Raw genomic sequence first — 16,498 nt, forward strand, 5'->3', positions numbered from 1 at the left:
CTGAAATTATTGTGGAGAGGGCAAAGGTCAATTTGACATGAGCAGACGTGATCAATACCAGTTATAATGACAGGGTTGACGGCCCCCGCCAGACTCCATTGTTCCCTGAATGACAATGTTTTACTCCTTTCAGTTCCTCATATGATTTCATTGGGAAGTCAACATTAAAAATGGTCTGAAAAAAAAAAAATGGTCTGAAAGAATGATTTCTCCAGGAGAATGTGACTCCCAGAAGAGCATTGGGGCTTGGAGGAGAGAAGAGTGTCCTTGGCTACTGCACGCAGTTAGCAAAACAGGGGACACCTGTGTCTTGGGGGATAAGAACTGACCTGGAAATGGCAGGCATCCTTTAAAAATGTCAGTTGGCCTGTTTCACACGGGAGACTCCATCTAGATATTCATGAGCCACACACAAAACGTGAAAGACCAAACTCTTCCTCCTTGCTTGCTCTTCACCTCCCATTGCTACTCTTGGTCGATCGGTCCATTGGGATACAGAAGTGTGAGAAATCCTTGTGCAAAATCAATTCTGCACTATGCACAGAAACTCTGCTGGGGAGCTACTTCCCCGCCACTTTCATGGGATAAGGTGTTAATGATATGTAGATTAAATGTCATTATGAAAGATAATTTGCATGCACACACAGTAGAAAGGAGAATTTTTTAATTTTTTTTTAAGTAATAGCACAAAATGTCTCCAGTCTCCTAGGCATGTTTCAGCCCGCTGTCTTATATTCAGAGTTGGCCTAGGAAAAAAATCATTTGAAAACCTGCAAAGAGGGGCACCTGGGTAGCTCAGCGGGTAAAGCATCTGGCTCTTGGCTTTGGCTCAGGTCATGGTCTCAGGGTCGTGAGATCAAGCCCCGCATGGGGCTCTGTGCTCAGCAGGAAGTCTGCTTAAGGATTCTCTCCCCTTGCCCCTTCCCTCCTACTTGTGCTGGCGTGCTCTCTCTATATATATAAATTAAATAAAATAAAGCTTTAAAAAGAAAAGAAAGAAAAAGGAAACCTGCAGAGAACCCGGGACATTGGCAGAATGGCCCCTTCCTGAAAGGTTAAAGGTCTGGGGGGACCTGGACCCCTTCTACACTTGCACCTCTGTGGGAAAACACTTCTAAATGTTGATGTTACATTTAACCTTGCCTGCCTGACCTTGAGGTAGCAGACTAGCAGACTAGAGGAAAATGATGCCCTCCATAAATTCTTCCCTGGAAGGGCTCCTTCCCAAGACCTACCGCTCAGTCATGCTTAGAGACGGCTTTTATGGATCTCCTGCAGCTGAACATGAATCACTTATTTATGGATATTTGACATTTGCTGATGTGGTAATTCACTCTCTGGACATTTGTTCTATTTATTTTAATTCTTTCTAGAATGCAGTTCAGAATTTAAGGCTTTTTAAAATCTGCATATGTATGCAGGCATTTTCTCTTTTTGTGCATGCATTCATTAGCTAAATGGGTTTTTTGGACTTTCTTTGTTATGATGAAAATAATATTTTTATGCACATGGAAAGCAAATTCAAATGGTTTAGTAGGTATGCAGGGAAACAGAAGTTTCTTTTTCAACCCACATACTCAGTTCCATTGTCCAGAGATAACCACTACCAGTAGTTTCTTGTGTTCTTGCGTATCTTTTTGGAAAATCCCTAAGCATATCATATATCATATATGTGTATCAATCTAACACACACATTCATACATTTATTATATGCACATACATATATAAAAACCTTTTCATTGAGGTAGAGGCATTTGTGTGCTATGCTGTTTTTTATTCAACAGTATCTGGGGGATCTTGATCATATCAATGTGCACAGATTCATCTCATCTTTTTTATTTTTTATTTTTTAAAGATTTATTTGTCTTTTATTGGGGGGCACAGGGGTGCAGATGGGGAAGGAGAGAGAGAATCTCCAGCAGACTCCCCACTGATGGTGGAGCCCGATGAGAGGCACCATCTCATGGCTGGAGCTGAAATCAAGAGTCAGACGCTCAACCAACTGAGCCCCCCAGGCACCCCTCATTCTTTTTAAGAGCTCTGAAGTTTATGACTACATGGAGGTATCTTAGATTATTTAGTCATTTTCCTACAGATGGGCATTCCAGTTTCTGGCTAGGACAACCTTTCAGTGAAGGCTCACGTTTACAAGCTAAAACACCTTGTCCCTATGGCTACAGGTGACTTCAACCCTGGTGTCTTGAGTCATCACTCTGCCCTGAAGTCTAGACCTACTTTTTATATTTGAACTTATGACTTATTTGGCAAGGAAAGGCCTAAGATTTGTTTTTATTTTGTTATTTTTCCCACTTAGCACTAGACACAATTATGACAAAGACATGGTCCGTGAGCAGCAGGCTGGAAATGAAGTTAAGAGATACTAGATAAATAAGCTACAATTCGGTCAGCTTCTTCTATCACAGAAATCAAATTTGTTCTCATTTCTTTGTTTTTGTTTGTCTTTATCTCTTCCTCCCAAGTCATCACAGACTGAGAAGCTGCTGGAGTTTCTGTTTTCCATCAGCCTTGCTTCTCCAGCCCATCATCAATCAGTTAATGGACTTAGGGCTGCATCCGGGTCAAACAGGCCTCCACCAGCAGCTGGGGGCCCAGTCGCAGGACAGGGAGAGGGGCTTCTGACTGGCTGGCCGGTTGTCAGGACAGCTGCTGAGGTGGGAAGAGCAGAGGCTTCTTCTCAGCAAATGCCCTTTCGTACCTTCTGAACGTTACACTGTGTGTTCACTTCATTAAAAAATACTGAAAAATGAGGGGCGCCTGGGTGGCTCAGTCTGTTGAATATCTAACTCTAATTTTGGCTCAGGTCATGATCTCATGGGTCATGAGATCGAGCCCCACGTTGGGCTTCAGGCTCAGCAGGGGAGTCTGCTTGAGATCCCCTCTCTCCCTCTCTTCTTCTGCCTCTCCCCCTACTCATGCTCTCTCTTTCAAATAAATAAATAAATCTTTAAAAAATACTCAAATATGATCTATTCAGTCATCTCTTAGTTCTCTCAAACATTGGTTGTCAAGAGAGAAGGACTAGCTTTTCCATGAGCAACTAAAGGGCTGGATCTTCCATAAAAATTGTGATGTCTTCAAGTAGAAGGAAAATACCGAACTTTTTTGAAAGGAGAAAGAAGATGAGGAAAAGGAGGAACTAAGCCCACCTCCCAGTGCCTTTATTCTTTGGTCCCACTGTCCTTTCATCTTGTCTTGGTGTCTTTCATTGAGTCTCTTCTCTCCTTAGATTTTTCTCTATTGCTGTGTAGAGGTTGTGTCTCCTCACACTCGCTTTGGATGCCAGAGTTCACTGGAATGTCCTTCTGGGTCATGTTGGGGGTCTAGGGTTGGGTTAGGGGTCTAAATCCCTTCACTTATGATCCTCCCCTATATGGACCAAGCAGTATTGCTTTATTACTCTGGGCGAACACGAACGACCAACTTCCTACCTATTTCTGGAACTCACTGGTAAAAACCGGATTGAAGAAAGCAGCTCACATTAAGGATTTAAGCAGGATATGCCCTTCACTACCCCTGAGTGCAAGAATACCAATACCACAGATCTTACCTTCCTTGCAACAGGTGGAGAGGGGGACAGACAGCAAGCAAATCTACTCCTGGATGCAAATCCCTTTATCATCACTAGTAAAGTGGGTCCCAATGAAGCGTCAGGTTTGGGCCATCAGATGAGCCACCCTCCTTTCCAAGGTGCACACAGAGTAGATATAGGTACATGCCTGGGTGAAGATTGCTCTTCCCACATGCGATAATAAAAGTAAACACAGCACTCATCAGAGACACAAATAAAGGCAACTCTCTCAAACAGAGGGAAAACCAACAAATGTGATTTAAAAGTCCTCCTAGTTTTAAGCCCAAGAACCATCTCTGAAATAGAAGGATCTGGACTCTAGTTGACTGGATGTAGGCATGAGTAGATGGGAGGACAAGTTTACCTGTTATCTAGTGCTGGTTTCCAAAACTTGCTCCATGATCCTGGTGGAGATACTTAGAGAGAGCTCTGAGTTTGATGGTTTATGTTGAGCTCTTCTGGTTGTGGGCAGTGACAGAGATGGAGAAACTTTGAGAGGTAGGTGGGATCAACTACCGAGACATGAGAGGGCAAGAATGTTCAACCCCAAACACAGGGAGACACCAATTTTCTGTGGGTTAATGACCAATGGACAGAGTCTAGTGGCCACGATCAGAGAGGAGGGAGTATGGTTTTGCAGCAAAGGATGTGGAAGGTGGGTAATGGGTGGGTGATGTACCTCTGACCCTGTGAGCATCTCTGTCCCAGACAGTCACCGGCACAAATCAGTCCTGGATCTTAGGGGCAACACTGTGGGGCCGTAGAGGGTGAGGGATGCACAGTTGGATGAGGATCAGCCAGGACAGTTGCTTTTTTTTTTTAGGGGAAAAAAAATTTAAGAAGGGCGGAGGGATCAAGGAGGTCAGTTGAAAGGCCAGGTAAGAAGGGAACCAAAAGGCCTTTAGTTCCAGGTGCCCTTGGGAAAATAGCCTTGGAGACTGGAGAGGGCAAAATCAAGGAAAGTAAAAGGGATATTCTATGACTAATGGGACGAAATATTGGATTACATAAAGTACAGCATAACTCACGAGGAGGAAATGATATTCGTAAGTAGCTATGCCTCTAACAAAAGCAGCAACGAGCCAAAGAACTCTATTCAGACGCTCATGCCATATTCACATAGACGATAGTTCCAGAAGAAGCCAACTTCTTGTATTAAAGGGAAGAGCCATCCTGAGTGACCACACAGCAGACAAAGGGAGAGCTGGCAATGCACCCCGTCCTCCTTCACCGCAGTTGGGAGAGCCGACAGGGCTTGATCGAGGCACAAAAGCATGATTGTTCCCATCTCTCTTGGGTCTGGCCAGCTAGGTTTTAATTAAATGAAAATAATAGGCATCTCAGTTCACCTGGGGAGAACAGAGAAGGGGGAACGAATGTAATCCAAGTTTCCATCGAATACTTCTCCGTTCATGGTGCAGGGCTCTGATCACCTGGTATTTATTGTTACCCATTTTTTTCTCCTTCACTGTAGCTATGAGAGTAGAAACTTAATTACAGTGATTGAATAATTAAAGGAATCACAAATAACTTTTGCATACCAAGATTTTTCTTCCCCTTCAATTGAAAGGATGTTGGCACTGGTATGAGGAGTCCCTGTCACTGCTGGTAGCCCTGAGCACCGTCTTCTAAAGTATAGGATCTTAATGTCCTTGATAAAAGTTCACTTAAGATATGAGATTTAGGGGGCACCTGGCTGGCCAGGTTGGAGCATGTGACTCTTGATCCTGGGGTTGTGGGTTTCAGCCCCATGTTGGGTGTAGAGATCACTTAAGAATAAAAACTCTGTATTGAAAAAAAGGATATGAGATTTAGGGGTGCCTGGGTGGCTCAGTCTGTAAGGCACAGAGCTCTTGATATCATAGTCACGAGTTCAAGCTCTATGTTGGGTGTGAGCCTACCTTTTAAAAAAGATATGAAATTTAAGTATTTTTTTTAAAAGATTTTATTTATTTATTCATGAGAGACACACACACAGAGGCAGAGACATAGGCAGAGGGAGAAGCAGGGGAGACTGATGCGGGACTGGATTCCAGGATTCCAGGATCACAACCTGAGCCAAAGGCAGATGCTCAACTCCTGAGCCACCCAGGTGCTCCGTGAAATTTAAGTATTAAGAAGAGATTTAAACAATCTTTTTGCTTTTAAAGATTTTATTTATTTACTTGAGAGAGAGAATATGTACTCACCAGCAAGCAGGAGGAGGGACAGCAGGGGAGGGAGAAAGACTCTCAAGCAGACTCCATGCTAAGCATGTAGCCCTACTCAGGGCTTGATCTCATGAACCTGAGATCACGACCTGAGCTGAAACCAAGAGTCAGACACCCAACTGACTGAGCCACCCAGGCGCCCCTAAAACAGTCTTTATATTAGAATCTTACCTGAAAATAATATTGATAGGAACAATTAAGACCTCTAAATTTTCATACCTATCTCAGGCACATAACAGAGATTGACCATTGATCATGAAGGCTGAAATGTGAAAGAAAGAAAAAATTTTAGCTATTTTTTTTCCAAAACAGCAAGAACAATAAAATGCTTATAGTAGTGGTTATTGGAAAAATGAGAACCTGCATTGTTTCTGCCTTGTTGTCTCACAGAAATAAAAAATAAGGCATTTTGAGCTATTTTTTTTTGTGTGTTGGTTTCTTTTCATAAAATCATGAATTTGAATGGACAACAGAGTAGTGCATCCTTCTTATTTCCAGGCTTTGGGCCACTTGAATGAAGCAAAAACGGCTATGGCATCACAGATTCACACTTGTCTCCACCAAAAGCTACAACTGCCCGGTCCACAAAACTCTTGGAGCCAATGTCTTGGAGTCCTTTCCACGCGTAGCCTGTAGGCCAGCATCTCTAAGGATGAGACATTCCCGGGCTGCCGCTCCCCAGGGCTCCTGGGACAGTGGGTCCGGGGTCTTGGTGCAGAGACACTGCCACCAGGCAAAGCACTTCAATCCTGGACCACCTGGCTTCCACTCATTCAGGCCTCGCACCTCTCCCTGCCCAACTGACCTCTTTGATGCTTGGCTCCGGGCCCCATCTCTATTTGCCGCTGCCTGTACCTGCACCTGGAATTGGATGTAAAAATTGATTTCTTTGACTGTCTAGTCTCAGCTGGGGTTCCTGGCTGCCGATCTCGCTCTTCCATCACTTTATAATTCTTTGGACAGCTCTCCTGGCCATATCCCTTCCCGCTCCGCCAGGTTCCCGTCCGGTCTACCAGCAGACCACCCCCCCTGCACCTGAGAGGTCCTCAAGCTCTGAGCGCCAAGCAGAAGCACTTTCTCAGTTGAATACATGGGGTCCTAAGGGATCGAGTCCCATAGCTCCAGATAGAGAACCAGGTTAGGGAGTCACTTGTGTATTCATTGGCTAGGACGTTTCCTAGGCACTAGGCAAATTTGCCTTTAGAGAGGCCTTCGGCTATTACACGAGAAGCTCGGTAGAGGGCACTCCTGGATTATAGCAGCTAAGCACGGTGGGTGGTGACCCGAACCCAGGGATCCAATCCGAAAACCCAAGTAATGACACTTATCATATGCGGACGTGTGCATATTCAACTACGGATAGGACGCTCAGCCTCACGTGTCATGCCAGTACCCTTACGTAATAAAGATGCAATATATTGCTTGTTCCATTCACTCAGGCCACTTGAAAGTTATTTTAATCTATGGCACACTTTATTTCTGAACCCTTAAGGGGGAAAAAAAGTTTTAGGATACAATTTCAAAACGACTGCTAGGCTACTGTATTCTGTATTCTGTTTACTTGAACTGGCTGAGTCCTTTTCTGGGTAGAAAGTCATCTTGATGCAGAAGGAAGGGAAAGGAGCTGAGACGTCAGAGCTGCCAGAGGTGAAAAGCGCACGCTGCTTTTCGAGAAAGGTCTTATTCTGATTCAGTAGGGTGAAGAAAGTGGCACACTGCAGCCAGCATTGTCCACCCAGTGAGATACTTACCCCTCGGGTGGTTGTCACCATTCAAACGACTACAGACACTGTAAAACCAGCGTCTTTGCAGTTAGCAAAGGGGACATTTGCTGAGCACTTACTATGCGCCAGGCACTGTGCCAAACCCTTGACATGTATTATTTATTTGTTTCTCATTTAAGTATTTATTGCATATGTCATGTTAGACACAGTGTAGAGATGAGGAGCTTGAGGACAGCCAGTTGGGGTTGGCGTGTGGCTAGAATGTGCTAGAATGTGCAGGGAAATGCAGGGTGCCTAGCCAGTCTCTCCATGGGGCCCGGGGGCCGCTAGTCGTGATGCTCTGTCCACGTAGAAGGAGATGCAACGCGGGCCTTGCATTTCTGACACAGTAGTAAACATTACTCTCCTCTACATAATTCCAGTGTTTTTCAACTTAAATCCACATTTAAAGGCAAGTTACTAGTTGCTCCAGCTGAATGACATTTTTATGTGCTAGAAGTTAAATTATCAACTGTAAAATCAACTTATCACCCGGTGAGTGAAATTAGAATGTAGAGTGGTTGCTATTCAGTTACGGTGGGCTGCTGTTTAATGGCTCTGTTCTGGAAGGCTCTGTTCATGTCTATTAATCTGCTCCTTCTACTGGACAACAGACAGCCCTTTACGGCTAACTCCCACCATGGGGTGCTTGTGGTGGGTGCTACTGCCAAGCCCACCATGGGCAGTAATTAATGCGGCATCAGGAAGACACATCAAATGTTTCACTAAAATATTTCCTTCCTGCTACCCTTAAAATAAAAGCAAGACCTGACTGGGGGTAGATGCAAGTGACAGGAAGGGGTCTGACATTAAGATCATTTGTAGGAGCCGGATCCAGAGGCTTCCAGTCTGGTCTACCCCTTTCCAAATGCCCAGGTCCCTAGGCCTTTGTCTCGGGCTGGCCCCCTCCCCGGCCTTGGCCCTGCCTGTGACACAGAGCAAGGAGACAAAAGAAACAACCTCATGAGAAGGTGACTATCTATCTATGGGACAGACCTTGAAGACAGCCAAGAAAATCACTCCCCAAAACACAAAATCCTATCTTCCCAGGGTTCCCAATAACCAAAGGACATCATTAGTTTATAACTACGCTGGTGTCTATTACTTTTGCTTACTCACCACCATTTGCTCTTTTGGGAACAGATGCCTGATTATTCTTCAGGAACCATCCCCTCCCCACTTCGAGCCCCAGGGCCACATCTATCAGTGTGCTCCACCTCTTGGACACCCGTCTCGACTCCAGGGTGAACTGAACAGGCCAATAGGATGTGTTCCCCAGCCTTTTGCTGCTGTTACTGGGACAGAGATACACCTTTTTCTTCTAGAATCTAAAGTAAGCATGAGAGTCCAGGGGTGCCAGTAGGAAAAAGAATCAATACAGAAAAAAACCAAGGAGAGATGGAGAGAGGCCTGGTCTAGGACTTCTTTTGAGCTCCTGGACCTAGCCATACCTGAAGACCATCCTAATCATCAACTTTTCAATTATGTCAGTGGATATATTTCCATTTTGTTCAACCCAACGTGAGTTGGATTTCTGCCTCGTGCAACTGAATTCAGGTAGCTTACAACTTCATTTCCTGTTAAGACAGCGTGTGTTGGAGTGTGGAGTGAGGGACAAGAGGCGGGCCCTTAGGCCCGGGCATGAGTATCATTGGGCTTGGAGCAGGTATCTACCTCTAGGCTCCACCTTGGCAAAGTCCCAGGTGCTGAGGCCTTGTTTCCCTCATCTGACCTTGCAAGTTCACGTCTAGCCTGACATTCCATGCCCAATCCCTGGATCCACTCTGGACAGCCCATGACTGTGATGGCGGCTGCCACCACGGGAATCCCAAAAATGGGATCGCTTGTCCTACCGTCTTCCAGTGTGGTCTTCTCACGTTTCGGTACCAGCAAGCTCATGTATTTTATCATAGCCTGTGAAACGAAGGTGGAAAAGGAAAACAGTTCTAGAAAATGTTGGTTTTGGGGGCACCTGGCTGGCTCCGTCGGGGGAGCATGGGACTCTGGATGTCTGGGTTGTAAGTTCAAGCCCTACTCTGGGTGCAGAGATGACTTTAAAAAAATCTTAAAAAAGAAAATAAGGCTTTGGTTTTTATTCACAAATGCTATCATTTTGTGTCCCTCTTGGCCTCATTCCTGTCTTTTCTGCCTAATAAGCTGCAGTTGGAAGGATGCTCTGGGCCATTCGGCCACTGGCTGCCTCTCCAGAGCAGCTCTGCCCGGGGTCTGTGCCTTACCCATAATGCACTCTGTCTCCTCTGCGCCCAGAGGATGTGCATGTGTTAGGTGTTTCCAAACCAGAATAAAGTCACTAAATTGGAGTGAGGGGAAATGGAGACCAGGGAGGGAGCACTGGTGTCTGTAACCCACCGAGCCACCTACTCCGGGCTACAGACACGCAATGGTTCAGCCCCCAAGTGTGTCTGGGGCCCCAGAGGAAGGGGTGGCTCACCTGTGAGCAGGTGGTTGTCAGGTCTCCAAGCAGACAGGTAGACAGTGCTTGCGGAGGATAAGACTTGGGGGTGGGGTGGGGGTGGGGGTGGGGTGTCAGCATTGTTGGTGGGAACAGAATCAGGCAGCCAAGGGGTGGGGGGCAGCCTGGGAAAGGGGAGTTGTCTAAGTCATTCGGGGTAGGAAGGCATGAGGCCTGGGAGGCAAATGCTGGACCGCTTCCTGGACACCGTGGCCACCACCAGGCTAGAAACGGGGGTGGGGGGGCTTCCTGGGTGGAGGCCTGAGCTGCACACGCTGCAGGGACCCCGAGCCCCCCCGACACACACACACACATCCAGGAAAGCCATCAGGGGGTCACGGAGAGCCAGGGCCTCGGGCACCGCAAAGGGCACTGCAAACGGCACCATAAGGGGGTCAGTGGGGCGCGGGGTGCAGGCTGCCCCCCCTCCAGCCAGGGGGGGGCCTGCCCTTTCCTCTCCTCTCTCCTGGGCACCCGATGCCCCAGCCGCAGAACCGGGGCCGTGCACCCTGATGCCCGCACCCGCACCCGCACCCGCACCCCCACCCGGGGCTGCAGCCACCCTCTGGACCCGCGCCCGCCCAACGGGTAGCCCCCGACCGCGCTGTGCGGCCCGGGCTCGGAGGCTGGGTCAGCGGCCCGGGGAGGAAGAGCCGGGCCCTGGGCCCATTGTCTGGGCGCGGCGCGGGGCGCGAGTTCGAACGCTCGGAAGGCGCGAAAGCGGCGCGCGCAGCGGGGAGGCGCCGGCGGCCCGGGGGCGGCGGGGCGGGGCGGGGGCGTGGCCTGGGGTAGGGGGCGTGGCCTGGGCGTGTCCGGGGGCGTGGCCAGGCGCCCTCCCGCCGCTGCAGGCTGGCGGCGGCGGCGGCGGCGGCGGCGACAGAGCGGGGACTGCGGGGACAGCCAGGCGGCCGCGCCGGCAGCGACGCCCGGGGAAGCCCGCGCCCGCCTGCGCCTCCGAGGCGCGCCCGGGAGCGGGAGCCGGAGCCGAGGCCGAGGCCGGGGAGCCGGGGCGCGGCGGGGGCGCGGCCCGCGGCAGCCGCAGGGCGAGCCCGGGCCGGGGGGGGGCGCCGGGCGGCGGAGGCGGCTCCGCGGGAGACAAAAGCGCGCCCGGGAGGCGCGATGCCCGGCGTGTGACGGCCCGGGGCGCCGAGGCGGCGCAGGTGCCCGCGGCGGAGGGCGGCCGGGGGCCCGGGGGGCGGCGCCCTCCCGTCGCAGCCGCAGTGGCCGGCGCCGCAGCGAGGAGCCATGGGCAACATCTCCTCCAACATCTCGGCCTTCCAGTCCCTGCACATCGTCATGCTGGGCTTGGACTCGGCCGGCAAGACCACGGTGCTCTACCGGCTCAAGTTCAACGAGTTCGTGAACACGGTGCCCACCATCGGCTTCAACACGGAGAAGATCAAGCTGAGCAACGGCACGGCCAAGGGCATCAGCTGCCACTTCTGGGACGTGGGCGGCCAGGAGAAGCTGCGGCCGCTCTGGAAGTCCTACAGCCGCTGCACGGACGGCATCATCTACGTGGTGGACTCGGTGGACGTGGACCGGCTGGAGGAGGCCAAGACCGAGCTGCACAAGGTGACCAAGTTCGCCGAGAACCAGGGCACGCCGCTGCTGGTCATCGCCAACAAGCAGGACCTCCCCAAGTCGCTGCCGGTGGCCGAGATCGAGAAGCAGCTGGCGCTGCACGAGCTCATCCCGGCCACCACCTACCACGTCCAGCCGGCGTGCGCCATCATCGGCGAGGGCCTCACCGAGGGCATGGACAAGCTCTATGAGATGATCCTGAAACGCAGGAAGTCCCTCAAGCAGAAGAAGAAGCGGTAATGTGCCCGGAGGCTGCGCCGGGGAGCGAGCGGGGAGCGAGCGAGCGAGCCGGGGATGGATGGATGGATGGATGCATGGAAGGATGCATGGATGGATGCATGGAAGGATGCATGGAAGGATGCATGGGAGGGCGAACGGGAATCTGCGCCCCGCGAACAAAGACAGACCGAGAACCAAAGCTATGCTTCGAATTTTTAAAACGGATTCTGTGCACCCAGACGCAGGACTAGGGACTTAAACTTGGGTGTGTGCACCGACTTGCCAGCCTGCCCTCCACCCGCCCCCACCCCCAGCTCGGGGGACCTTTTGTCTGAATGCCAGAGCTACTAATGGGTGGGGGGCGCTGGGGAGTGGACGGGCCTGGCCTGCTGTCCGCCCTCCCGGCCCAGGTGGAAGGCTCAGATGTCAGAGACAAAAGCCATCTCTTCCTCCGGCAGGGCCAGAAGTTCAGGCTGCCCCGCCCTCGCTGGGGGCTCCCACCTGTGAGTTACCGGAGGTATGCGGTCCCCAGAACCCCGGGAGTACCTGTTTGGGGGCATGCTGGCTGCGGGAGGCGGCGCTGGGAGGACCTCCGCCCCTTGCATTCGTGGGCTCGGGAAGCTGGATGATTTTATGTCACAGGGCAGGCCCCTGTTGAAATCTCATTTGTCCTGCTCTGGACCCAAACGAGGTGGTGGTTTGGGCCATCAGAGGACTGCTTGGAACAATACGGCAGCCCGAGAGCGGGGGGCGCGGCGCTGGCCTCGGCTGGGGAATGGCCGCGAAGATGCCCCTTTCCTGGTGCTTTATGGTGGCTACGGAAGACCAGTTCGGTTTAGAACTGCTTTTCAGCCTGGAATCAGACATCTTCCAGATGGTTTGGACCCTGTCCATGTATAGGTCATTATCACACAAAGAGACCAATAAAAAAAAAAAAAGAAAGAAAGAAACTATTGGAGGTGGTGGCAAATGATGTATTTACTGTTTGCAGGATAGTTAAAGGTGTTTAAAGGGTAAGGCTCTGGGCGTAAATGCTCGATGGGGTGTGTGTGTAGATACAGGGACCTCCCTCTGTACTGTGTAATCGGCATAAATACCTAGACCCATATGCGTGGAATCTTAAAATCTCTTAGCCTACCGATTGGTTTGTGTGAGCACACCAGCTGCAGATGTGTGCTAAAATGCAAGATGGTTTTTGCAAGGGATGTCTCTTGTAATACTAACCGCCTGACGATGGGTTTTGGTTTTCAGACGTGCTTTTTAAAAAAAAAAAAAAAATTCTACAAATGAATACTCACCTTAGAAATATTCACCTTAGGAAAAAAAAAAAAGACTTTGCTCTACCCTTTTAGATCCCTTTACGCTGCAAGTGGCGACATGTTCAAATTTCTAATTTGGTTCATCGTGGCCTATCTGGTTTAAGTATTTCATTAAAAATGTCTCGTTAGAGTATTTGATGTCATGCACCAAAAAAAAAAAAAAAAAAAAAAGATAAAAATAAAACCCCACCTTGTTGCAAAAGCTGACCGCGTTGCATGGATTTGAGAGCTGAGGAAAAGCACAAGGATGAGGTCCTTCCTAACCCATTCTTGTGGGAGCTGGCCTGCGTAGCAAATGCAAACAATGAGTGCTTGAGATAAAAGAAAGCGTGTGATGTAATGATCACCTGTACTCAGGCACTTCACAGTTTACTTGAAAGAGGCTTTGGAAAATAGATAAAGCAAAAGAAGAATAAATACATATTTTTAATAATGTAATTTAAAAATCCTTTATAATCAGGACTGAGTCTTGGTTTGCAGAAGATGTCATTTACCCCGAAACACAGTATCGAAAGGGAAACTTCAACTTAACCGGTTTTTATTTCCTCTTAAAATTCATGTTTACAGGTAGAGTTATGTATATCCGCCCCACCCCCTCCCCGCCCACTGTGAGAAATTTCTTTCCAAAGGAGGCCTATAGAGATTGGGCATGATCATGCTTGAGCATGTGAATTAGTCAAATTATAAACCCATGCCTATTGTCCACTGCACCCAGAAAGTTCATTTATGAACCAGAGGTAGAAGTCCTGGCTTCCTGCTTGAAACCCAACTCTGCTATGAAATATTTTAAAAGAGGAACCCTAGCCTGTCTTCCTTTTATCTTTTTGTCGGTGTCCTTGGTACCTCTCCAATGCTGGTCTTTTTGTAGGAACTCAGTAGAGAAAATAGAGCTGAAGCAGCGTGAAAGCAGGATTTCGGTTTACATATCGACAGCATAGTCACTGATTTCTAAATGGGCTGGTCCCATCATCTGAAGATTCTGTATAGAGTTATTAAAAAAAAAAATCCATCATCCTTTATTTTCTTCACATGTCACAATTTCTTACGCACTTTGACATTTTGGTAGTTCCACACTATTGAGAGAATAATATATTTATTTTGTGACATTGCAGATGCCAAATACTGTCACCATCTCGTGCTAACCATACTTAGGTTCCAGGTCACTGTTCAGATCCTGTCACGCTTTGCCAACGAAGCGAAATGATTTTGGTTTTTGCGTCATCAATACTTAAGGGTGCAGTCAGCTGTTAGTAAGTGTGCAGTGAAATAAAGCCCTGTGGTGTGTCCACCAATAGTTAGGAGTCTCAGTTGATTTGTCTCATGTTTTGACCTTTTGTCTCTGACCAAACAGAGGACGCGCGCATCACGTCACCTTGGAGTGGTCTTGGGGGAGTCCCCTCCTCCGACGTAGCATCAGTGATTTGTTATCCCTCCCGCCCTTTGGAGGATGGATGGGTTTCGCACAGAGGAAGTTGGCCTCCCCACGAGAGCTTTTGAAATTGTTTCTCATAGACACAGGGAGGCCGGTTTTGTTTCAGACCGATTCTCTTCACAGATTCTCTGTCACGGTGTTGGGACTGTGTCTCCTGGTTTCAGTTTTCGTTTCTACTGCTGTAATTCTGTCCTGAACATTCTTCTGTTCCTGTTCCCTTTTATATGCATATATGATGCTGTGAACAGAAATAAATTATTTATACAATCAGACGTGTGTGGGGAAGTTGTCTGGATGGTTTTTCGAGTGGCTTCTCTTTCCAGGCCTTCTTTGCTGAGTGGAGGGATGGCTCACGAGATGGGCTCCGGGACCCTAATGGGGCTGGATCTACCTCTGCTTCTCTAGCTCAGGTGTCTAGTTCTGCCCTGAGCGGAGGAGTGAGAGGGCCAGATGCCCGTCCCCCTTACAGGGAGCCTGTCCACAATAGTCAGAGATCTTTCGGGATGATGGCCTCCACGCCCCAGCCAGGCCTCAGCCTCTCAGTCATTAAGAAGGTCATGAGTGGGGCACCTGGCTGACTCTGTCCCTACAGCACATGACTCTTGCTTTCAAGGCCATGAGTTCAAGCCCCACACTTGAACTCAAGTGTAGAGCCTACCTGCAAAAAAAAAAAAAAAAAAAAGTAATGATTTTTAATCACTTCAAAGATATTACAAGATTGTGTAAAATTGGAAGTGTGCTCGATAGAACAACAGTAGTAGCCACAGTGCTGCTCACGGTCTTGGCTTCCTCTGCTCAGATCTGGGCTGAACCACCAGAAGGAATACAAGGCTTGAGTCCTCCGACGTGGTAGGTGCAGTAAAACCATCACGCTTTGTACGTGCTGTTGGGAAGAGGCCCACTTTCCAAAGAAAAAGTGATGGGGGCCGAATCAGGAGCACCCCGGCAGGATCAATGCACATGCACTCATGGAGATTGTAAGTGCTGGCTGGGTCTCAGGTCTGGAGACAAAAAGATCTGGTTCCAAATTCCAACTCAACTGCTTAGAGGGCCCCATGATTTTCCTCAAAAATCTTTGGCCTCAATTTCCCCATCTGTAAAATGGGATCATCACAGTTGCTGGGGAGGAGGACACAGAATAGTAGGGGGAAGCGTCCACGAGGACCTGGCCCAGAGCAAGGGCTCAGCAGGTTTTGCTTGGAATGTGGGCTGCGAGATACAATTCAACCTTCCCGCAGGTCTTTAACTTAGGTCCCTGCAATCTCCCTTTTACCCATCCCCCTTGGGGTCCCGAAACCTCAGCTGCGGACCCCAGGCCCAGGCCAGAGTGGGGTCACAAGCCAGCAGCTGTACAATCTCTGACCATCCCGGCGTGTGGTCTCCTTCCAGAGCTGTGCGGGGCTGAGTGAGGGGTCACATGGAGCTCCACAGACTACTGGGTCCATGGGTCGTGCACCCCATTCCTCCAGGTTCTGAGTGCCCCCAGAGGGAGGCATAGGTCTTTGATGGCCAGTGCCCCAAAACACACCGAGCATAGAACAGGTGCTCAGTAACTATTGGCTGGATGACTGAATTCTTGTCAGTGAGGTTCAGTCAGACTTTTTTTAAAAAAAAGATTTTATTTATTTGTTCATGAGAGACACAGAGATGCAGAGATACAGAGGGAGAAGCAGGCTCCTGGCAGGGAATCCAATGCAGGACTCGATCCCGGGACCCCGGGATCACGACCTGAGCGAGGGCAGATACTCAACTACTGAGCCACCCAGGTGCCCTCAGCTGTGAACTTTAAAATGGGCGTTCTACAAAATGACCAATGATTTCTCACGAAATGTTTTAATTAAGATGAACATGGACAAAATATTAATATCTTCTTCAAGATCACGTCGTGAGATGAATCACTGCTGTGACT

The 16,498-nt window shown here is 49.1% G+C and overlaps 1 protein-coding gene across 1 annotated transcript; it reads left to right on the top strand.

Moving 5' to 3' along the window:
- The first annotated feature begins 10,916 nt into the window (after positions 1-10,916).
- Positions 10,917-14,859, top strand: ARL4C (ARF like GTPase 4C). The gene has a single exon (XM_026006211.2). The coding sequence runs from the start codon at positions 11,281-11,283 to the stop codon at positions 11,857-11,859; it is 579 nt and encodes a 192-aa protein (XP_025861996.1). The 5' UTR covers positions 10,917-11,280; the 3' UTR covers positions 11,860-14,859.
- The last annotated feature ends 1,639 nt before the right edge of the window (positions 14,860-16,498 follow it).

This window comes from Vulpes vulpes, chromosome 9, assembly GCF_048418805.1.
Source record: "Vulpes vulpes isolate BD-2025 chromosome 9, VulVul3, whole genome shotgun sequence".
NCBI lineage: Eukaryota > Metazoa > Chordata > Mammalia > Carnivora > Canidae > Vulpes > Vulpes vulpes.